The following is a 24,944-nucleotide window of genomic DNA, read 5'->3' as shown; positions in this document are numbered from 1 at the left end:
CCGGCCAATTACCCCACTTCCGAGCTGTCCCGGTCACTGCTCCACCCCCTCTGCTGATCCGGGGATGGCTGCAGACTACCACATGCCTCCTCCGATACATGTGGAGTCACCAGCCGCTTCTTTTCACCTGACAGTGAGGAGTTTCGCCAGGGGGACGTAGCGCGTGGGAGGATCACACTATTCCCCCCAGTTCCCCCTCCCCCCTGAACAGGCGCCCTGACTGACCAGAGGAGGTGCTAGTGCAGCGACCAGGACACATGGACCCACACCCAGCTTCCCACCCACAGACATGGCCAATTGTGTCTGTAGGGACGCCTGACCAAGCCGGAGGTAACACGGGGATTCGAACCAGCAATCCCCATTCGGGAGGCAACGGAATAGACCGCTACGCTACCCGGACACCCATTCTCCTCTTTTCTATTCTCAAGGGTCCTTCAGAGGGATGAGGAAGATCAGAAAAGACTATGGAGAACAAAATAGAGAGAGAGGGACAGAGAGAGAGACTAGACAGAGAGAGAGACAAATGAAGCAAAGGACAGTGAGAAAGGAAAAGGACAAAATGTAAAAGAAAAACAAGCCAAAAATAGAAACATTCAAGACACCCACATGTAGCGATGTGATCAAGATAAAAGTAGAAGAAACTGAACAATGACAGAAGAAACAAGTAAAAAAAAAAAGGCACCTCTTCATGTGATACAGGTTACCACAGAATGGTGTTTCTAGTTATCAGAGTTGTCCAGACTGGTCACCTGTCTGCACAGCTGTGGGTCTGACATGCACCCCTACATCCTCACAGATCCTCACAGATCCTAATCCCCAACCCAGACGGCCAGAACTCTACAGATGTGGTGCAAAGTAAGGTGACAGCAACTGAATAACGACAATTCATTCCATCTTAATTTAGTAACGGTTGTATTGAGGGTTAAAGCGCTGAAATGGTGTTTCTTGATTGACATGAACTCACTGGGAACACACACAATAGATACCCCCGGAAAAACTGGATCTGTTCATCTGGACTCGAGGCTTTAGTGGGAGAAATGTTTCATCACTCATAAGTCACTCTGTCAGTCACTCTGTCTGAAGAAGTGACTGACAGAGTGACTTTTCTGGGATTCTACACCTGGATTATCGAGCATGCATCAAGACAACACAGACATCTTCGGAATTCGATGAAATCGTAAACTTGGAAGTGTCCCGGTAGTGTTGATGCTGTCGGCAGAGAGCCGAAGGCAGAATGAAACACGGCTGTGCTCTCTAACGCTGTTTAATGTGACGTCTGCCTCATCTGTTTTCTACAGAGAGCAAATGTGAAGAATGGACCACTTAGTCTGAAGAGTTTTGTCTTTAGGGGAATAGATTTATCTGCTTTCCTATTAGAGACAGCATACAGGAACACACACACACATGCAACACATGCAATACAGAACAGCTACAGTGGTAATACCAGACAGCAAAGCCTTGCTTTAGGAAGAATAAAACAATCGTGAAAGATAATTAGAAGCGATAAACAAACAGGGAAGAGTGATGAACAAATGGCAGATAAGACAAGAAATAAAACAATTAAAGGCAAGAATTAGAGAAAGGCCATCCACTTTAATGATACTATATTCCCTGATATACGCTCTTATAGTGATCTTTTAACATCTATGTGATTACATTATATATATATATATATATATATATATATATATATATATATATATATATGTGTGTGTGTGTGTGTGTGTGTGAGTGAGTGTGTGTGTGTGTGTGTATATATATATATATACACACACACACAAACACACACACACACACACACACACACATATATATATATATATAAACTGCAGCAGAATACACAAGCATGCCTGAACAAAGCAGAGGAGACTTACAGTCTCAGCATCCGAATCAGGGACATTGAGGAAGCCCCACCTCCTCTCTGAGGCCAGAGTGGAAGACTAGCAGCCGGAGAGGAAAAGAGAAAAAGACAGCAAACAGGAATTAGAGAATGGGGAGAAGTAGAGAGAACTGAGGCGTATCAGTAATAGACCAGCTGCGGACCCACAGCGAAGCCCCGAGACCCCCGGAGAGACATCTGCTCCAGAGCCCCCGCCAGAGGCCACTCGGCCAGAAACCGAATCAGACGTGGTTACCATGGTGACTATCAGACGCCACATCATCAGCGGCCAGTGAGATGGTACTCCGTGTGGGTTCAGTGTGGCAATATCAACAAAATACATGGCAGACCCAATAAACAAGTAAAGTTGTCACGGCATGGGGAGAAGGTAAAGCCCTGGAGAAACGACCACGGAATATTCCTCCACGCTGCATGTTTGTCCTCCAATATGCCACATTTGAACTTTCTCATTTATTTTTCTTCCATCATACTTTTCTCTGCCCTCAAACGGGGTGAATGAGCAAGTGGTTTTTGCCAGGCCGTTATTGTAGAGAAGAATTTACTTCTCGTCTAAATGAAGGTTAAATTGAAAAACACTAAAAGTGAAAATATAAAAGTCACTCTCATGGTTCATAAACACTCACAGAGTCGAAACATTTGATACCAGGCAGAATATATAACTTATCACCAGAAATATATAACTAATCACCAGAAATATATAAATTATCACCAGAAATATATAACTAATCACCAGAAATATTATAACTAATCACCAGAAATATTATAACATCACCAGAAATATGTAACTAATCACCAGAAATATTATAACATCACCAGAAATATGTAACTAATCACCAGAAATATATAACTAATCACCAGAAATATATAACTAATCACCAGAAATATTATAAGTTATCACCAGAAATATATAACTAATCACCAGAAATATATAACTTATCACCAGAAATATATAACTAATCACCAGAAATATATAACTTATCACCAGAAATATATAACTAATCACCAGAAATATGTAACTAATCACCAGAAATATATAACTAATCACTAGAAATATAAAACTAATCACCAGAAATATATAACTAATCACCAGAAATATATAACTTATCACCAGAAATATATAACTAATCACCAGAAATATGTAACTAATCACCAGAAATATATAACTAATCACTAGAAATATAAAACTAATCACCAGAAATATATAACTAATCACCAGAAATATAAAACTAATCACCAGAAATATATAACTAATCACCAGAAATATGTAACTAATCACCAGAAATATATAACTAATCACCAGAAATATATAACTAATCACCAGAAATATAAAACTAATCACCAGAAATGCACCACAATGACTACTATTAGTTATGTATAAGGTGATAGAAATGTCAGATAGACTGTATATCTCAATCACTGTATAATGCTTCTAAAAGGCGCGCAGGCGCGCGCACACACACACACACACACACACCCATATAATTCAGTGACAGATCAGTGAATGGGGCATGTCTTATTGTTCGAGTAATTTCACTGATTAGATTTCCAGACGGACAAGTACACAACTGATTCGGACAGCATTTATTGCAGCGACACACCTGCACGCACACACACGCACATGCAGCTTGATCTAATAATTGGTCTGGGCAAACACATCACGTCTCCTCGGTGTCGTGTCTGCTGTAGGTGTTCGTGACACTACGCCATGGTCTCCTGGCCTGGGGCTTAATAACTAGTTTATAGAGTCAACAGAGTGACTACAACACACAGTCCACACTCACCCGAGATGGCTACAACATCCATCAGTGAGTCATCCAACACTGTGTGAGTGTGTGTACCATGTTTTTCTATCCTAATGGGGGCATTTGGTCCACATTAGGTTAGGAAAAACCTGAAACCGCCTACCTTGTGGGGCCATTTTATGGGTCCCCATGAGGAAAGGGGTCTATTTTAGGGTTAGACCCTGGGTTTAGGGATAAGGTTAGGGTGGAGGGTGAGGGAATGAATGTGGTCAATGAGAGGTCCCCACAAGTACAGGGTGACATGGTGTGTGTGTGTGTGTGTGAGAGTGAGTGAGGGCGAGAGAAAGAGAGCGCAAGAGAGAGAGAGTGAAAGAGAGAGGGAGAAAGAAAGTAAAATGAGGAGAGAAATGGAGAGAGAAAGTGAAAGATAGAGATAGAAAGTGAGAGACAAAGGGAAAAACACAAGAGAGACAAGGCAGAAAGAGAAAGTGAAATGGAAAAAACAGTGAACGAGCTAGAGCGATAGAGCGATAGAGATCGAGAGAGAGAGAGATGGGCAGAGGCCTCATCCAGTCACAGTGTGTGTTGGTTTTGCTGTTTCCAGCAGGTGCGTTACCGTGGACACGGCGCTGCTGAGGCACCGGCTGGCGGCTTGACTGTGCGCCGACATCAGAGCGTCGATGTCTTCCTCTGCATCAGAAAACTCCTGCCGGCGACAACGTTCAGGGTTAATCGGAGGGAAAACCGGGCCCCTGAAGTAGAGCACATTTCACTGGGGAGGAGTACAATTCACGGTAAATGTGGCGTATCGGCGTGTGGGCGGCTGCATCCTGGCTTCCCGAAATGTGACGAGACAAGGCAGGACAGTGTGTTCATTTGATTACCGCCCATCACAAATACACACACACACACACAAAAAGTCGTCATGCTTCATGTATCTCTGTATAATGTGCAATATTTGAGTCTGTATGTGCAAGTGTGTGTATGCATGTGTGAAAGAGTGTGTCTAGTGTACAATTTGCATGTCTGAGTGGGTTCATGCGCCTGTGTTTGTGTGCATAGCTTTGAAACGTGGTGTAAATGAGCACTCAGTACATACAGAGACAAAGCTGCAGCATCACTGTTCCTTCAGATGCTCCACCTGTCTCACCTTGCAGTCATCTGCACACTGTGCCCTTGAGCCACCTTTGAAGCGAGCAGGGAAGTGAACCAGGAAGTCAGCCCCAACTCTGACTCACGGTGCTAATTTAATTAGGCCCAGTACTCATTACTATGATATGTATGTATGTATGTATGTATGTATGTATGTATGTATGTATGTATGTATGTATGTATGTATGTATGTATGTATGTAAGTGTATGTATACACATAAGCTTAAGAAAGTCCCCATAGAAACAAACAAGCAGCACTCTGGTTGGCAGCTTTTGCCACCGTTGTGGTCCACAGCAGTGGTTCTCAACCTTTTCCAGTCGTGACCCTCCAGAATAATTAGGTTGGTGTCTCCCCCCTATATAACACTGGGACGTTTAACCCACAACACCCTGATGCAAACACATTGATCGCTCATAAACTCTCTGCCCGACCCGAGACTGTGCAGGGATTACTGTGACACAAGTCACGAAAGCTACCAAACTCACACAGGGAGGAAGACCACTGCTTTGCCCATAGACAGAACAACAAATAATTTGATTTTGGCTTTAATTCGTGTTTTTAGATTTGTTTAAATAATGGCACCTCATGTGCCCACACACTTTGACTGTCGCAGACTAAATACAATCTATTCTAAGTGTAACCAAGTGGTAAAAGGCAGCCATCACTAAAGTCCACTAGACAGTACTGTCAACTGCCTAGCATGTAGGAATCTTTATTTATTTATTTTGTAGCATGCAGGAATCATGAGGGCCGTTGGGTAATCGCGTGCCGTAACAAGGAAATGTTCAGAGCCATCCGTCTGAGGAGGAAGGTGCGGTCCCGTCGGTTGCGCTGGCATGTTATAAGATTTACTTTCATAAGTAAAAACCATCCCCCAGAATATGTTATCTTATTTTTCCCACGGTGTTGTGGAACCGCCGCTGTGGGCTGTGCGTCACAAATTGTGGTCACTCATGCGCAAAATGAGTCGGACTGCGCCTGCTATTAGTCTACTGTTGTCCTTCAACTGCCATAACTCACATGTCCTACTTGCATCTTTCACATATATTACATATCATACCTATACATATTACATCATATATATCATAATAATCCAGTGATTATGGCGTGAAACAGGCTTGTACTGTCTCATACAGAATTTACTTGACTCTGGATTATTTTGCTCCTTATTTGTTGAGCACTTTCCCTACCATTGAGTGTTTCTTTTAACAAAGTTATTATATCATAATACTAATTTTCACTGTTATGCAGATGATACGCAGCTTTATGTCCCGCTTACTGGTAATGACACACACACACGTGTTATGGTTTGTTTCTCCGATATTAAATGCTGGATGTCACAAAATTTCCTCCAGCTCAATGAGTCCAAATCTGCAGTCCTTTTATCCCCCCCCCCCAACCTAACTGCCGACCTGGAAGAGTCTAGGGAACCTGTCCTCCAATGTTACGCACTCCGCCCGCAATTTGGGTGTCGTTTTTGACTCCGAATTCTGTTTTGACACACAAATCACCGAGGTAGTATAGTCATGCTTTCTCCAAATTAGGAAAATTGCAAAAGTAAAAAATGTTCAATCTCAAACGGACCTTGAAGAAGTCATCCATGCATTCATCTCATCACATCTGGATTACTGTAACTCCAGGGCTAAGTCAAAAGTCCATCTCCTGCCTCCAGCTCATCTAAAACTCAGCTGCCAGACTGTTAACAAATTCCAAGAACATAAACACATCACTCCTATTCTTGCAATGCTTCACTGGCTACCTGTTAAGTATAGGATTGATTTTAAACTTTTACTGATTACTTTTAAAGCCCTACATGGCCTCACTCCTACATATATCACTGATTTACTCACACCCCATGGGTTTGGCCGCTGCCTGCACTCCTCAGTCAGGTCCTTTTTAACTGTTCCCTCAGCCAGCCTCGTCACTAAAGGCGACCGGGCGTTTTTCTGTAAGAGCGCCACAGCTGTGGCGCTCCCTACCTGAAGAAATTAGGATAGCAAACTCACCACCTTCTTTTAAATCCAGCCAGTCATTATCTGAACCGCTTATCCTGCTTTCCTTGTTTTATCAGCTCTCATTCTCTATTTTAATTATTTATGCTGTTGTGATTTTTATCCTGACTTTGTTTTACCTTGTTCTATGGAGCAGATCTTGGCATTATGTCCTATATTTTTGTTGTATTTTGTTGTTTTATCTCGACTATGTGCATTATTTTATCCTGTTGTGTAAGGCACCTTGTAATGTTTGGAAAGGGGAGATATAAATAAAGTTTATTATTATTATTATCAATTATTATTAAATATCAACTACATATACTAATCTTGTTGATCTGAACTGTACCTGCTATCAGTCTGCTGTCCTTGCTGTCCTTCAATTTTCTTGACAACCTTTCCTCCATGCACAATAGCCATCAAGACTGCTGGATCCCAGGGTCCTCTTAAGAAGCTGACAGTTTCTTGAAGTCTTGAAGTATACTGAAGGTCGGCGCAGAGCGCACCGCCTTTTACACTATGATGGCACAGCAATTAGAGACAATACACCCATTTTTTGCATCAGGTGCACCGTGGGTCTGGATGGTTTCGGGCTTGTTTTCTCCACAACCATCTGATGGCCCACAGAAATTATCTCGCGAACCCCTCGGGGGTCCCGACCCCCTGGTTGAGAACCAATGGTTTATAGGAACGGAGGTGTTGAAATCAAATGTGATTCCAGTGTATGGGGTGGCGGTAAAGGGGGTGGGGGGGATACAAGGGGGGAAGGGTCGGACTGGGGTGGGGTGGGGGGGGGTTGCGTTGATGCTGCTCACCCCTTCATTGAGCCCCGGGACAGAGCGGCTCCGGAGACTGAATGCATCGTCGCTCTGCTCAGAGGCAGGAGTTGACAGGTCCATCTCTGAACGGCTGTGATCTGACAACAGGAGATCGGGAGAGGGGAAAAAAAAACAAACAAAAAAAAACGTCATGGATGTTGTCTGAAAGGAAGACAGAATCCAAAAGCTGACAGAACCAGTCAACAAGCATGGGAGGAGGATTGTGGTGGTGGTGTTTGAATACTGAAAAAGTCGACTGTGTTTTTTTCTTGTTTGAAATGTGATAGCAAGCAACGCGGAGACATACAACCATACAAGGTAAACCCTGAATATCTCCAAGCTACAAAACAAACACCATGAGGACTACAAATGGCAGGATGGTTCCTCAATGCACGTTTTACGGTTTCTGCTATCTAATGGTGAACATATGTTTGTACAAATAAGTGACCATTTCCCCATCCGGCCGACAGGGCTCTCACAGCCTGACCAATTAACACTATTTGGAGTCACAGCTCAATTTTAACAGGTTCCACAGATGTTACATGATTCCTATCCAAGTTAGCTGTTACCGGTGAAAAGGGCAAAAAGAAAAAAAAAGCACAAAAAAGCAGAGGGGATTTAACCAGCCAAGGGAGTTCAACATGTTCAGACCTTCTGAATATTATTTGAGCAGTAGTGCCCAATGCCAAATCAAGTATCATGGAGAGATATGTGCATGTAGGGTTTCATACCAATCTGACATGACACCACGTGATTTAACTGATTAACACACCTTCAACCAGAGAGACAAAGACTAATTAGTGAAATCAGATGGCGTAGTTTGGGGTTGAAATGAAAACCTGCATACACATGGCCTTCCATGGTACATGACTGGGCACCACTGAGTTTTTGTGATCTACATCTCAGGTTGTGTTCACACCAGTAATGTCAACTGTCAATCTGTGTCCCAATCACCCAAGATGCTTTTTAAATGCCAGGTCATGAAGAGAACTTAAAATGTGCTCTTTAGATTAATGATCTGCCAGCTTTTCTGCTCCTCTCTGCCAAACTGTGACCCAGTTACGACAGTGTTGTTGTGTAAGCTGTGAACGTGTGAAACAGAAGCAGATATCCAGGGGAGTCATGTCTCCGTTCATCAACATGAAAGATAAATTAATAAATAAATGGTGTGAGGAGCCTGTTGGATTGTGATGAAGATACCTGATGAGACAGAGGCCCTGGACACGGCGATGGTGGGAGTGCCAGATTCTGTCCTGCGGTGCCTGACAGCCGACTTCTCAGACAAGGCATCAGCCGAGTGAAAACTGGAAACACTCTCTGCTCCATCAGGCTGGCCACACACACACACACACACACACACACACACACACACACACACACACACACACACACACACACACACAGTGTTAAAATAGCAGCGCAGTTTAATTTCTATTTGAAAATGTGTAGCACCTCTTGAACCTGGCTTCTAACTCACTAACACTGAGTGTGCAACATTTAGGCCTTGACCACATGTATATTGATATTTAACGGATATTTTCCTCTCTGTTTTGAAAAAAAAATCTGTCCACACGACCTGCATACACACGAGAACGCCAAAACGACTACAAATACTCAATCATGCTGGGCCAGTAAGCGGCGATAAGAGTCTACACCAGGGGTCGGGAACCTTTTTGACTGGGAGAGCCATAAAAGCCAAATATTTCTAAATATATTTCATTGAGAGCCATATAGTATTTTTAACGTATAATAAATTAAATATGTCTTACTTTTAATGCGACTTCTGGTGCTGCATGGTTTTGCTGATGGCCTTGTAGTCTGGTTCATACGTGGTGAGGTTGAGCTTCATGCAGGCGTTGAGGCTTCCATCAGTTAAACGTGAGCGTAGGTTGGTCTTAATGTTCCTCATATGCGAGAATGACTGCTCACATGCATATGTAGAGCCAAACATGGTCAATACGGCAATACTCACACGCTGCATTGTGTGGTATGTCACAGGAAGCTCGTTCCAAGTTTTAAGAATCAGCTGGTCTTCAGGTTGAAGATTTTTAATTTCTGTCCACTTGTGTTCCCTCGCCAGCTCTGCTCGCTGTCGCGCAAGACTTTCCAACTCTCCATTAAGTGACTTGAACTTACTCATCCACATGTCTGATGCCTTCAGGTCAGCAACTTCCAGCTCAAAGTCTCCGATAGAGACCCCGGGGATGCATGTCAGGTCGATTTTGTCCACTGCACACTCATGTGGATGAGTGATGAACTTGAAAAGACCAGTGCGCGCACGAAATTCTCCAAAACGTGCTTTGAATGACTGCAGGAGATTGAACGTAAAGCCAGCTAGCTGCTGGAGATCCAGATGTTGAGTGGAGTCACTTGCTAAGCATGCATCTCTAAATTGTTGCAGTCTTTCAAAGTGCAGAAGACGACCTGTTTCAATGTCCCTGAGAAAGACTTCCAGCTTGCTTTCAAATGCAAACACTGCTTGTTGAAGGGATGAGATTGTATTTCCAATACCTTGCATTTTCACATTGAGCTGGTTCAGATGGCCAGTTATGTCCACGAGATAGTGAAACTGCAGGAGCCAGTCAGTGTTGTCTAGCTCAGGATGCTTGACGCCTTTCATTTCAAGAAAAGTCCGGATTTCACTCAGGCAAGCTGCAAAACGGCTGAGCACCTTCCCCCTTGACAACCAACGCACGATGCTGTGTAAAAGCAGACCGGGATAATGATTCCCAACTTCTTCTAACAGAGCTTTAAACTGGCGATCATTTAAAGCTCGGGCAACAATAAAGTTGACCACTCGAATGACCAGAGACATCACCTCACCGAGCTCCTGGCCGCACGTCTGAGCGCAAAGCGCCTCCTGGTGCAGGATGCAATGAAAACTTAGGATGGCTCTCTTTTCATGTTCACGGAGAAGCGCTACAAATCCTTTGTTCTTCCCCAACATACAGGGTGCACCTTCAGTACAGACAGAAATAAGTTTATCCATCGGTAGTTTTTTTTCTTTAGCAAACTCCATGAAAGACGTGAATAAATCCTCTCCTCTTGTTGTCCCTTTCATTGGCAAAACAGCCAAGCTTTCCTCACGCAGTGTGTCACCTGCAGCATACCTGGCAATGATACTGCACTGAGATAGATGGCTAACGTCTGTTGTCTCATCTAACGCGAGAGAAAAGTGTGTCCCGGCGTTTATGTCCTTAATTTGTGTTTCCTCGACTTGATTTGCCATCATGATGCTACGATCGTGCACAGTTCTTGCTGACAGGGGCATGTCTTTTATTCGTTTGATTATCTTGTCTTTATTTGGGAAGTCATCAAACAGTTCATTGGCCACATCAAGCATGAATGTTTTGGCATACTCGCCATCTGTGAATGACTTTCCATTCCTTACTATTGCCAAAGCCCCCGCAAAGCTAGCGGAATTCCCGTCACCTTGCTTGGTCCACACACGTAGTTGCTGCTGACTCGTCTGCACTCTCCGCTGTAGCTCCTCGCATGCCCTTTTCCTGCTGTCCCCCGCTGGAGATTTCGACGCAAATGAAGCATGGTGCGTATCGAAGTGCCGCTTTATATTTGACCGTTTCATCGATGCAATTTTATCATTGCATATTAGACATACCGCAGATCCTGCTCTCTCCACAAATGCAAATTCCTCTGTCCACGCAGCCTGGAATGCACGGTAATCATCGTCTTTTTTTCTTTTCGCCATCTTTTCCGTTACAAGGGTTGAAGCGGATAAACTAGTTGGCTATCTGATAAAATTGATTTCTTCACCTTTACAATGACCCGGACATGCTCGCGAGCCATTGGTTCCCGACCCGACCCACGGGTGACCCGTGACCTGTGAAATTTATCTTCAAAACTAATTTCTGTTTACTTTAAAATGACATAGTATTATTAAGAAATATCACAAGTATTTTAAAATCAGTTCCAAACTGATTTTTTTGAAAAAAAAATAATTTTCAACTCAAAATTGTCTGGGAGCCATATGCCGTCACCGGAAGAGCCATATATGGCTCGCGAGCCATAGGTTCCCGACCGCTGGTCTACACCAACCATACGTCAAATACCAGAGAAGAACATTCTGGGCATGCACAGTGAGCTTATTAGTTGGTGTAACAGGTAACGGCGAGCACAAGCCATCAACGCCCGCGACTTCTAGTTCAAGTAGTGATGAAGAGTCTTTGGCGTTACAGTCTCTTTTCGGCGTGTTGATCTTGACGCTAAGCTAGCGCTGGGCTAACGCAAAGCTAGGAAGTTAGTGCGTTATCCTTTCAAGTTTATTTTACAAGAAATCCGTGTTGGGTGCTATTCCATGTACTCACAATGTTCTTTTTCAAAACGTAGGCACAGCAGTTATAGTGCTTGGTTTATCGGTCTCTTTTGTTGTGGTACAAATTATAGCGTCGTCACCGCACAACAGCCACACAGGTCGCCATCTTGAATCGACTCCTCATTGTCGTTGTTTTTATTGTTGTTTCAGGCGCATGCTCATTACAGTACTCAAAGCAACAATGGGTATGCGCGAACTGAGGTGTGACGTCATCGTTTCCCAAACGCTCCGTTTTACGCGTAACCACGTATACAGAGAAACCGGAGTTTTTAAAAATCTGCACTCTAGAAGGCCTTTCAAAAACGCCGTTTTCGTGTGGACGAGAGGCCAAAACATAGAAGGAAATGTTTGTTTTGCAAAATATCCATATTAGTGTGGACAAGGCGTTTGGTCTCATGTTACGTTTTACCAAAGAAGGTTGAATCAGCTCGTCTGGATACAACGTTTACTGACAGAATAAACATTGTATCCAGATGAACTGATTCAACCTTCTTCGATTTTCTCACCTGGATTATTGAGCACGCATCAAGACGTTAAGCTTTACCATGTGTGTAGATTCGAGGGGGTTGCAATCCCTCCAAAAATGGTTGAATAATAAAATTTAAAAAAAGTAAAAAATTAAAAATACTGTTTAAAAAAAACCATAATTCTCATTGGTAAATAAATTGGCAAAATATTTTTCTGTACCCCCACCACTATCCTCTCTTAGCCTCGCCCTCATATTCTATCACCTCATACTGACCGTTGGGTTTCATTCGAGGTAGGATTTCAGACATTCTCTATCACCTTTAACCCGCTCAAATGAATCAATTGTTTGACAACAGTTTTTAGCTGTTTCTGACGTGCCAGCTTGCTTTTCTGGGTTGTTGGTTGGCTAACAAGATGATTCAGATGAGCTAACTTTAGCTCTGTTGACCTGCTGTAAAAGCATCTGTTTTACAATGTCAGTGTTAAGCATCCTGTCAGGATATGATATGTAACGTTAGACACTCAGTTGAAAATATGCAGTCAGTACTTGATCTACTTCCAATTACAACTTTAAGACAATATCCCTGTATCGTTCTGTTCACAAAGTCATGCAACAGCTGTGCTTCACATTTATGGCGCTGTCTTGTTATCACATGCTAAGAGTGTGGCTGACAAAGAGTGTGTGTGTGTGTGTGTGTGTGTGTGTGTGTGTGTGTGTGTGTGTGTGACTAATCGGTTGCTGACCCTAACCCTCCGGTTGTTGCTGGTTGTAGTGAATCTGTCAGGAGTTTGGGAGCGCAGGTTGTTCGGTACCGTCGGCACTCCTGAAGACTCAAGAGCCACAGCGCCGCCCCTGTGGACAGAACAGGAACCAAACAAAACACCAGATTACAAATTACCCTTCAACTACAAAATTTGTCAAATTTGACTTTCCCTGTATTTGCCAATGATTAATAAACCCTTAAATGTCTTAAGACACTTAATATATAGCCTATATATTAGATTATATTAGACTATATCATTAGACCCTAAAAGTCCTTTAAAGTTAAGGAATACCTGTAGAAAACTCAGAGCTCCTAGACTTAAGAATGATCTGTCTGAGCAGCATGATAGCTTAATAATTCTAAAATATTTTAACTTTAAAATTCAACATGAATTTTAAAAAATGTCCTTCATATATTTTCTTGCGTTTAGCTAATTTTCTGTTTTTGTTTTTTTGCCCTCTCATTTTAGCTTTACAAAAACAAATCTTGATTGAAATAAGTTATTTTCCATACTATTTCCAGGCCTGGAAAACACATCTTCATGACTTCTCTAGGTTTTCCAGGCCCATCTATTGGTCATTGTTAATGATGGTTAACACCATTAGATGTGAGGCGGGGTCGTGGACGGACACCTGTGTGAGCGTGAGGTCAGACCAGACTGGATGCTGTGTGTGTCCACGTCCTGGAACGAGTTAACACCGCCGCCATCACCTCCATTCTCCGCCTTCACACCAGGCCGCTTTCCCCTTTTATCCATTCTCATCCTTCATATCACACACACACACACACACACACACACACACACACACACACACACACACACACACACACACACACACACACACCTAATTAATAAATTATTTAAGAAAGACAGAGAGAATACAATGCTCGCGTGTGTGTGTGTGTGTGTGTGTGTGTGTCGGGGGGGGGGGGTTTGTGCGCTTTTTAAACAATTTCATGGAGCTTTGTTTTCCCTTACCCTTTCCTTCTGGCACCATTGATATGGTTCAGTATTGCACTTCTGCTGGATCTGGGTGTGTCAGACCTCGCCGATTCAGGCGGGCCTTGTTTGTCTTGGGCTGGCACGTTCTTCGGAGACATCTTGTCTTTGACTTGCAATTAAAATCAACAACAATATATCAATTTACCAACCACATCCCATACCACAGACTGGCACATGAACTCTGAAACTCGACGTTCTTGTAACACTTGCGTGCTAACGGGTCGGGACAGGGTTCAGACGGGTGACGCTCACCTGTGGGGCTGTTCAGGATGGTCTGTTTGAGCATGTCGCTGCTGAAGATGGTGCCTTGCTCGAAGCGTTTGGACCTCTCCTCCAGGAACCACTCCCCCGTCACAACCTTCAGCTCCCTGTTGAGGAAATACCTCATCACCCATCTCAACTTCTGCAAACAGGTCTCTCAACTCATGGCTAGGTGCTAGGGGACGTCAATGCCTTATAATTCAGCTGCATGTATAAAAACAAATTTCCAGTCTTGGGTTGTGTTCACACCTAACTCTGCCAATCCGGGGAGGGCTGCAGACTACCACATGTCTCCTCCGATACATGTGGAGTCGTCAGCCGCTTCTTTTCACCCGGCAGTGAGGAGTTTCACCAGGGGGACGTAGCGCATGGGAGGATCATGTTATTCCCCCCAGTCCCAACCCCCCTCCGAACAGGCACTCTGACCGACCAGAAGAGGCACTAATGCAGTGACCAGGACATATACCCACAACCGGCTTCCCACCCGCAGGCACGGCCAATTGTGTCTGTAGGGACACCCGACAAAGCCGGAGGTAACATGGGGATATGAACTGGCAATCCCCATGATGGTAGGCAATGGAATAGACCGCTACGCTACCCGGATGCCCGAAACCCAGCAAAATTGACAAGGTGATTTAACAAAAATCTCATCAAAATGGATAGGCATTTATTTTTTGGCATGGAGTATCTGATTCACATCAGCCTTATCAAATCACAGATATCCTTGCCATCACTGACTTCATGTATCATGGACAGGGGTTAGGGTTAGGGCACTGTGTTGTACCACTCTATTGGCCAAAGGAATGGCACAACACAGGAGAGCTAACACGTCAGGCCAGGTCTCCGCAATCTACACCAATCTACAGGCCAGTGGCCACGCTTTCAGGGACGAGGACGTGCACATCCTTGATGGGGAGGAACGATGGTTTGAACAGGGAGTCAAACAGGCCATCTATGTTAAGAGGGAACGATGATCCCTGAACCGAGGGGAGGGGGCGGGGGGTTCTAAGAGTACATCTGTCACCATTTTACAATGCTGTGATTGCAACAATCCCTAATCCTCTGTGAATAGTACACATGGCCATTGAAACTCTAGTTAAAGGTCACACCCATATTTGCATATGAAACTGGTAGTTGGTTTCGGATGTTAGGCACTGTATTGTACTGTATTGTTTATAAGGGTGGGGATACCTGCAGTCAGTTTAGACTGCAGATGTCACTTATGCCCCTTTTCCACTACATGGTACCGGCTCAACTCAAAACTTGACTTTTTTGTTTTCCATTACTGGAAAGTGCCGGCATTTTGATAACTGTTACCACTTTTCTGGTACCACCTTTGTCGAGGTTCCAAATAAACTTGACCGGGTACCAAAATCAATGCAGACCAGCTACACTGAGGGGGTACTGTTACAGTAATGGAAAACAACACTCTACGAGTCAAGCCGAGTCGAGTCGAGTCGAGCCGGTACCATGTAGTGGAAAAGGGGCATTAGTTGAGTGATGAAACGTATTGGTCAATAAACGTATCCAGATGAACCGATTCAACCTTCTTTGATACGTCCAGTAGTTTGTGAGACTAACCGGGGAGACACACACACGTGCGCACACGGCCAAACACAATACCCTCCAGGCTACTGTCTGGCAGAGATAATTATTATATCAGTAAACATGGAAAAAAAGACGGGTAAAAATAGACTGATGGAATTTTTACCGGGCCACAGGTGTGAACACAGCCCTAACAAAGAGTAAACCCTGGGTCTGGCAAAGACTGTTTGCACTGAGACACCCTAGATTAACGGAGACAGATGTGGTGTTATTAAGCATCAAATCCAAACCATCTGGATTCCACCGCAGACATACTGTAAAGACTGAGTTGTTCTGCTGCTACTGGCTTCACACTTACGAGATCTTGGCGCAGACTTTGCATTTCCACTGGCGGCCTTTGGGAGGCATCACGCGGCACTCACTGCAGACGCGCTGCTGGCACTCCTCGCACAGATCTCCCCGGTCAAAGATCAGGCCCAGGGTTTTCAGACAGCGAGTGCACTGACGCTCCCCCACCTCCTGGGGCCGACGGGCACCCCGGCGCTTGATGTCCAATAACTCATTCTTCAACTTCCTGGAGAAGAGGAGAGAGACAAAGTTATTCTGGGGGTCATGCTGACAGGCACAGAGAGAGAGACAGAGACAGAGACAGAGTGAGTCACTGACAGAGAGAGAAAGAGAGAGAGACAGAGAGACAGAGAGAGAGACAGAGAGACAGAGAGAGAGACAGAGGGAGAGAGAGAGAGACAGAGAGAGAGAGAGAGTGAGTCACTGACAGAGAGAGAGACAGAGACAGAGGGAGAATGCAAAGTAGGAAGGTGAGAAAACAAAGAAGTCAAAAGATCAAGAAAGGATAATGGACATAGATGAAGAAATAGATGTACAATTCTGTATGTAACACAAAAATGTGTTTAATACTCGCCGAATCCTCTTTTCTTCTCGTTTTCTCAGTTTCTCATCTTTCTGCAAGACCTTCAGGATCATTTCTCTTTCATGCTCCAACAGAAAGGAGAGGTTAAGATCCTCCTCGTCCTTCTCCATCGGTCCGTTAGACTGGATCCAGCCGATCAGAGTAGACGAGGGGAGGGAGGAGAGGCTCTGTGTGGTGATGTCACATGTAGGCAGTCGGAGGAAGCTACATGACCCTGTGAAGTTCTCTGTCGCAGGTTCAGTCGTGTGATGTTAACGTCTCAGTTGTTTTCCCTTTAAAACTGGCGTCGTCTCTTCATGTCTTCATATATCCCTCCAGCGTTCCTCCGGGGTGTGCAAGAGAAATTAGATTCACCAAACAGCGATCCCCCCTGTCACCACAGGTCACCTAAATAAAAATCGAACAGACACTGAGGTACATGCGTTTCACATACAGCATGGCCGATGATCAATGTTGGCAGCTTAGAAAAGGCCACCGATGGTTAAGTGCTGGCTTTACACGGAAAAAAACTAATGTGCTTTTTTCGCTTGGGTGATGTTAAAGTCCTAATTAACGCACATTGATTGGCCAGATTACAAGCGGAACCAGAGTTAACCGGTGGACATGAGACAGCTCCTCAGCACATCAATTAGTCTCCAAGGTCCACTTCCACAGTCCGACATTCACATTTCCTCACATTTCCTGATATGGTATGGCTTCTTATTAACAGTTTATCTCACACACACACACACACACACACACACACACTTCTGTTGCGTAATTACTATGGATGTGTCCATCCCAGTGATAACAAGTCCATGGGGTTTCACAGCGCAAATGTCACTCAGCGTCCCGACAGCCTGCAGCTTCGAGAATATCAATGCTGTCTTTGCTCAACACCTCTGTCAGTAGTCTGAGAATTGCTCTGCTTTATAACATTTTACATCTGCGCGAGAGGATGCAGGAACCAAACACAGCTCATGAGACACCGAGGAAGGAGCAGTCCATCGGCAGGAAGAGGCAAACGTACATCCAATTAACAGCTCTCTTTACATGTGAATTTTAAGAGAATTTAGAAGCAGCCATGGACGTACAATCTTGAAAGGTCGTAAATTCTTGCTGATCTTACTGACTCTTTGGTCAGACGCGGTTAATTGCGATGGCATTCGAGCACTCTAAATCCCAGAAATCAATATGAAATTGAACAGATGCCAAAGTTGTTACGTCAGCACCTTCCACACGGATGAACAAAAAACATGGCTGAACCTGAGTCTTACATAATGATGTTGTACTATCTATTGGTGAAGATATTATCTGAGCTTGTTCTGTCAGATCTGCTTGGTGGACACAACAACTTTGTTTCCTTTCCAAACTCGCCTAAACCTGCTTTCTTCTTCTGCATGTGGCTGCTATGATGAAGACGTGAAACTCACCAGACAGAATACATCATAATGAGCAACTACAAAAGCGCTCATGATTCAGATACATCAGCCAAAGGAAATTTGCTTGCATTTAACTCTTCAGGATTGTAATTATCATGTACGAGCGAGGTAATAGCAGTAGGTTTATAAAGTTATATGGCGACCTTCGGATTCCATGAAAGGAGGAACATCATTCTTTGTGCCAGTTTCACCTTTTCTCTGAATGCATCATTTCAATTCAGTCCGTTCCCAAGAGATGATAAAGTGTGCCGTCTAATACGTGATCTATCCAATTTATGTGATATATTCCGTGCGCTGATGAGATGGAAAACAGGAAATCAATTCGCTATTGCTCACTTATGCGAGGAGCAGCACAGCATTCAAACATTATGATTCAGGATTTCGAGCGCCAATGTTCTGTCGTTCAAGTAGAACCCATTTACCCAAAGTAAGGAAATAAGGGTGAGGATGCAACCACAAAACAGCATCAATGAAAAGGCATGGACGACGGAGAAGAGCAGGAAGGGAGGTTAGAGGAAGGGACTGATTTAAGACTGGGGGGAGGTGGGGGGAGGGGGAGAGAGAGAGGGAGACACACACACACACACACACACACACACACATACTATCTAACCAGGATGTTATAGGTGCAACGATAACACTATACCAATACTACAATACCACCATAGTACATAGAATAATACCACAACTGCATTCCTGGTATGTGAATGAGGCAAACGGTGTTGTGATGTGATTTAACAAAGGAATATAAACCAATGTAAATCATTGTCTATTAGCAATGTATCCTAACTGTGCATAGTCTCTTTTAAGATGTGGTACATGAGCATCGCTTTACTTCTGGACTATAAATAAAATTATCATGATTAAACACTTTTTGAAATGAGGTAAAAGAAAATATTCCTAACAAAGCTTAAAAACAATTAAATTGAAGCTATGATCTTACGTTTAGGTTTTAATGAACTGTCTGACTGGCTCAGTGGACTGGTTCATCTTGCTTTTGGCTTCCTCCCCCCTTTCAGTTAAATTAACACGATGAAGTGGAGAGAGAGAGAGAGAGAGAGAGAGAGAGAGAGAGAGAGAGAGAGAGAGGGAGAGAGAGAGAGAGAGAGAGAGAGAGAGAGAGAGAGAGAGAGAACGTGTAGATATTTGCTTTGAAATACAATGGAGTCCGAAATTTGATCCACCTAAAATGCGATTAGTTTCAGGAGACATGGATTAGATTTGGTCAAAAATGTACCACTGCTTGTACATAAACAGGATGGAATGAGATAAAATGGAGATAAGAGGCGAATAATCTCATTCAGTAAGTGAAAGGAGGATGGGGATGGGGGGGGGGGCAGTCTGCACGAGCCCACGCCAGCCTCCTTCGCTTCATATTCATTAGCGTCTCTTTTATCCTCGTCCAGTCTTCTGGCTCTCTTTTCCTCTCCTCCTCTTTGAATGACTGCGAATGAAAAGATGCCCTGCCAGTTTCTCCTCCGGCAGTACGGGGCACCGGTGATTGGTACGTTAAGTTGCATTTAAGACTAATACATCAGCCGGGCAGCAGTTTAATTGAGCAGAGAGTGAAGCAGATTTGCAGATTTCTGCTTCTTTATCTACTGAGATTCAAAATGTCAAATACACACCTGCCTCACTTCACCACTCACTATCTCATGTCTTCTCCTCCACAAAGGGCTCGCCGTGTATGTGGCGAGCCACCCAGTTTATGTTCCAGTTGTACACCAGCAAACGCGTGTGCCGGAAGCTATCCCTTAATCTCAGACGAGCTACTTAAGACTGGCAACTGTGCGGCCCAAGCGACAACCGAACAACTCCAGAAAACGTTGAGATTTAACACTGAACCTGCCTGAGGAAGTAAAATCCGCAAACCCTGAACCTTCTCACACGACTCAACTGGACCGTCGTTAAGGCGCTGTAGCGACAACGACAGAAGAAGAAGACGAAAGAAGAAGAAGAAGACGAAAAGGAAGTTGAAGAAGAAGCGGAAAGAAAGAAGAATACATATATGTGAATTAAGGGTGATTGGGACATAAGGTCAAATGGGAAAGTATAACTATACAGGTTTTATTTTCTCGCCTGATGAGTGTAATAAAACCTTTATTTGCTGAGCCTTAGCGACGAAACCACACAATCATGTCCTGGTCGGTGTGACATCACTTATATGGGCGGGGCAAGCATCAAACAGGAAGTGGACCCTGCAGCGCATGAGGTGAGGGAAATTACATAGGCGTTAGCTAGTTTTCGTCATAAGGCCATAAAATTGTCATACCTTTGGTGGAAACATGAATATGATGTACTGCTGCAACAAAATCAGTAAAAATGTGTTAATATCATGTTTCTGTTTGTGGAATTAGGTTGTTTGGGACAGTATGATTTGGGGTGATTGGGACAGTGCTAAAATATTTTGCTAATTAAGAAAATCGTCAGCCTTGCAATAACCATTGTGCATGCTCTGTACACGCTAGATTAGTGAATAGCACCGGTGAGACAGGAAGAGAGACGCAGAAAGACTTCAGTTACTGTAAATGTATTCGATGAATTTTGGACTTCAAGCATTTTTTTTACCTCAAATTTTATGTTCGATGACATTTGGGGGGGGGGTTAAGAGAGGGAGGGGGTTGTGACAGCGAGGAAAGGCAGGTTTTGTACTCTATAAATTATGGACGGATTTTTAAACCTTCAGTAAAAAAGTTGAACAAAAATGAACACGGGCTCTCAATTCATAATGATGATCAGGAAAAGAAATTGTGCATGTGAAATTATATTAAAGTATGAATTAAATTGTGCAATAGATATGCTTACACTAGCCTAAATCAAGAATAAGATGTGCTGTCCCAATCACCCAAATGTTCCAAAAAAATTTTTTTTGGGTCAGTTTACACAAAAGGGCATGACACGCCTCATTGGAATATGATATAACCTTCTTTCCTCCTCAGATTGATTGGTAACATCTTCAGTATGACAGGAATGTATATAATGTGTTTGGCTAATTTATGGCAAGAAAGCTCACACAAGGAAAAAATTCAAAAACTGTCCCAATCACCCTTAATTCACCCTACTGTTGATATCTAGAATGAGATTGGAGTTACGGCATTTTATTATTAATGATTTTATTCAAACACAGTTCATGTGAAGTGAAGCTGCCTCTAGTTAACTATAATCACATCAAATCTTTAAAGGGAACGAATTCTGCACTTCAACTAATTTGGTTAGAATTATTAAGTCCAAAGTAAGATAGAAATTCTCTTTTTAATATTACCTTATAATGATAAATATTGTGGAAGAAAGTCACAAAACTGGAGGAAAATATATACTCATCATGACCCAAGTTAAAGACTGTCAGCTGCTCAAGGTTGCGTCACGATAAAGTCACTATTTAGAAAAATGGTCGAGACAGAAACCAACCTGAAAATCCACTCGGAATAAAGAAAACATCCTCAAAAGTCTTGGGAAAATTGCCAAATGACCAACGCAATGAAGCAGGTCAGCATTGTCAGTTTATTCAAAACAATTGTGGCTGCCCAGTCAAAAAAATGAAGCATTATACACGGGTGAGATTTATCATCCAAAGAGTATTAAAACACTTGTACGTCACATAACCCTAATGTAAACACATGAGTCAGTTACATCAGTTATAAATGGGACAGTCTTTGTCTCAGGTTTCCAGTGTGTGTGTTTCAGCAGGCGTGACGTTCTCCAACAGCCCTCCCTGAGTACACAATATACACATTGTCCCTCGGCCCTGGGTAAACACAAACCTCAGCCTCAAAGTACAGACACATCACTCACACACCAATAATCACGTAGCCCTCCAAGGACGACACGCAAAAATCCTGAATTTCACAAGAAACACACCAAGTACACACAGACATGCAGTTCACTCGTCGGAGGATTGACTAGTGTCTCCTCTGCACTTAGAAAGCCAGGATGTGGGTTTTTCCTCCCTTCCCTCTTGGTGCAGGAAATGGTCATTTTTGTACCACATGATTTACTGAACCACAAGAGACGGACGCTGATGCATCCTGGGTTTGTTCAGCCCAGATTTCAGATGCTTTACTATTTTTGCTGCAGGTGGCCAACGACAGTGACAGGAGCATCAATCTACCAGTTTAACACCACAGGTGTGTCTGATCAAAGAGGGTCTGCCAACTGGACCGGGTGGCAAAAACACGAACAGAGCATACAAATAAGGGAAGGATAAAAACCACATCAGCCCTCAGGTTGGCTCTTCAATACTTCACTGTATGTACTCTGGGTACCACTTTACAATGAGGCCTGCCTTGTAAATTGTTTATTTCTTTATTAACAATGCATATATTGTTATAAATTAGGAATTAGATGTTATAAAACATCAATAAAAATTAAGAGTTTTTGGGCTGCCAGGTTGGAAGCCCACATTTTATCAATATGTGAGAGTCTCCATTGACATTCTCTCGGAAACAAGGTGGTTGGATGAAGCGAGCTCGAACACTAACTGCTACCTAACCTTAACGTTAAACTTAACCACTATAATTGTAGCTGTGTGCCATGAATATTGGCTTTTTCGTGTGCATTGCACAACATTTAAGTCATGTTGTATGTACTGCTGGGATAAGCTCCAGCATCCCCGCGATCCTGAGAGCAGGATAAGTGGTTTGGATAATGGATGGATGGATTTTTCCCCCTTTTTCTCCCCAATTGTACTAGGCCAATTACCCCACTCTTCCGAGCCATCCCGGTCGCTGCTCCACCCCTTCTGCCAATCCAGGGAGGACTGCAGACTACCACATGCCTCCTCCGATACATGTGGAGTCACCAGCCGTAAAGCCACTTGAGGCAAATTTGTAATTTGTGATATTAGGCTATACAAATAAAATTGACTTGACTTGACTTGACCAGCCGCTTCTTTCCACCTGACAGTGAGGAGTTTCACCAGGGGGACGTAGCACATCGGAGAATCACTCTATTCCCCCCTAGTTTCCCCTCCCCCCTTTTAACAGGCGCCCGAGCGACCAGCACACATACCCACATCCGGCTTCCCACCCCGCAGACACGGCCAATTGTGTCTGTAGGGACGTGTGATGGCCCTGCGGCCTGTCCAGGGTGTCTCCCCGCCTGCCGCCCAGTGACTGCTGGGATAGGCTCCAGCATCCCCGTGACCCTAAGAGCAGGATAAGCGGTTGGGATAATGGATGGATGGATGGATCCCCGTGTTGGTAGGCAACGGAATAGACTGCAATGCTACCCGGATGCCCACCCCCCCCACCCCCCCCCACCCCATCCCCGTGCATCTTCTCTGGCAGCAAAGATGAACCATGTCCACACTTGAACCACGATCTGCCACCACCCCCGCCATTGTTTTGAAGGGGGGGATGAAATGTTCATTACTGCACGTTAGCTACCAGTTGTCAGCTCCGATTCTCGTCGTAGCCGAACTACTCTGCATGGAAACCGGAGTAGACTTCGGCTGTCACTTCCTGTTTCCAGCAGGACTCATTACTGCCCTTTAATAACCGGGCTGAGTGCGAGCTTGTCCGGATTGAGCGTTGAAATGGGGAGCGACAGCCGCAGTTAGCTGTAGTGTGAACGAGGCCTACTGTAGGTGTACCATACACTCACTGGTCAGTACACATGGTGGTTCTGTTTGTGTGTGGGAGTGTTTGTAGTGGTAATACGCGAGATGAGGAGCCAGACGAACAGTCTCGTCTAGTGATAAATACAGTGTCTGTTATTCTGGGATCACTGAGTTCTGAATGATGTCTCCTAACCCACCCTGTAGGAGAGAAGAGGAGCAAAAGCATAGATCAGTTAAAGACAAACGATCAAGGCATTAAAAGCGCATTTTCTCGAGCACGGGCGACGTATAAGATATGTTGTACCGTGTCATCCGTCATACCGTAAAATGTAATGAGGCAAATAAAAACCAATGGAGCTACGCTAATTCAAGAACATTTTTGAGTTTTATGTTTCATGATCTGCGTGAGGCGAGCCAACGCTTTCCTCTGAGTAGCGCGACTTGAAAAGCACGTGACCAAAATGTGTCCCAGTTGCACATCGGCGTTAAATAAAACTCGGATGTGTCAGGGAGAAGACGGTGGTGTGAAGACCGAGGTGTCATTTTTTTACATTTTATTTTCTTCTTCATAAGGCAAGGATGAAATGGAGACGAGAGAGCGAGAGAGACTGGGAGTTCAAGTGGTGGTGTTGCTACGGAAATGTGGGTCAGCCTCAGTCCAGGTCCAACTAGAAATAAATAAATAAAGCGTGAAGTCCCATGACAGCCTCGTTATCTCAGCCGAGATTAATGTACATCTCTGACTATCCAGATCTTCCTCTACCTTAAAAAAAAAGGAGCCCGTTCCCCATATGCAGGCAGATCTTTCATATCAGCTGATTCCTCATCTGGAGAGATGCCGGGTGTTTTATGAGGTAATTTCCCCAAAGATACTGTGTACTAATACACAAAGCCCAGATGCGGGGGCTTGCAGAGGAGGCTTTGCATTGGAAGTCCTGGTGCATGAATAAATTATATAAAGCTGCTTTCTTTACTCATTATTCTTACTGTAGCAACCGAACCGCTCTATTAAACAATAGCCGGTCCTCGTGGTGGTGTCTGTAAGGCCTCTGTTTAA

At 43.9% G+C, this 24,944-nt stretch overlaps 1 protein-coding gene across 1 annotated transcript in view; it reads right to left on the bottom strand.

Annotated features, from left to right (window-relative positions):
• The window catches only part of sytl5 (synaptotagmin-like 5), a 28,892-nt gene extending 11,873 nt beyond the window's left edge, over window positions 1-17,019 (bottom strand). Inside the window, exons 1-10 of the mRNA XM_056290026.1 lie at window positions 16,897-17,019; window positions 16,337-16,548; window positions 14,425-14,540; window positions 14,149-14,281; window positions 13,802-13,933; window positions 13,150-13,258; window positions 8,805-8,934; window positions 7,602-7,702; window positions 4,259-4,348; window positions 1,875-1,940 (exon numbers count right to left, since the gene is read on the bottom strand). Of these exons, the coding sequence (XP_056146001.1) occupies window positions 1,875-1,940; window positions 4,259-4,348; window positions 7,602-7,702; window positions 8,805-8,934; window positions 13,150-13,258; window positions 13,802-13,933; window positions 14,149-14,281; window positions 14,425-14,540; window positions 16,337-16,548; window positions 16,897-17,019 (1,212 nt within the window). The remainder of the gene's footprint in view (window positions 1-1,874; window positions 1,941-4,258; window positions 4,349-7,601; window positions 7,703-8,804; window positions 8,935-13,149; window positions 13,259-13,801; window positions 13,934-14,148; window positions 14,282-14,424; window positions 14,541-16,336; window positions 16,549-16,896) is intronic.
• Between the last annotated feature and the right edge of the window lie 7,925 nt (window positions 17,020-24,944).

Source organism: Lampris incognitus, chromosome 11 (genome assembly GCF_029633865.1).
Source record: "Lampris incognitus isolate fLamInc1 chromosome 11, fLamInc1.hap2, whole genome shotgun sequence".
Classification (NCBI taxonomy): Eukaryota; Metazoa; Chordata; class Actinopteri; order Lampriformes; family Lampridae; genus Lampris; species Lampris incognitus.
This window is presented reverse-complemented; position numbering and strand designations above follow the sequence as displayed.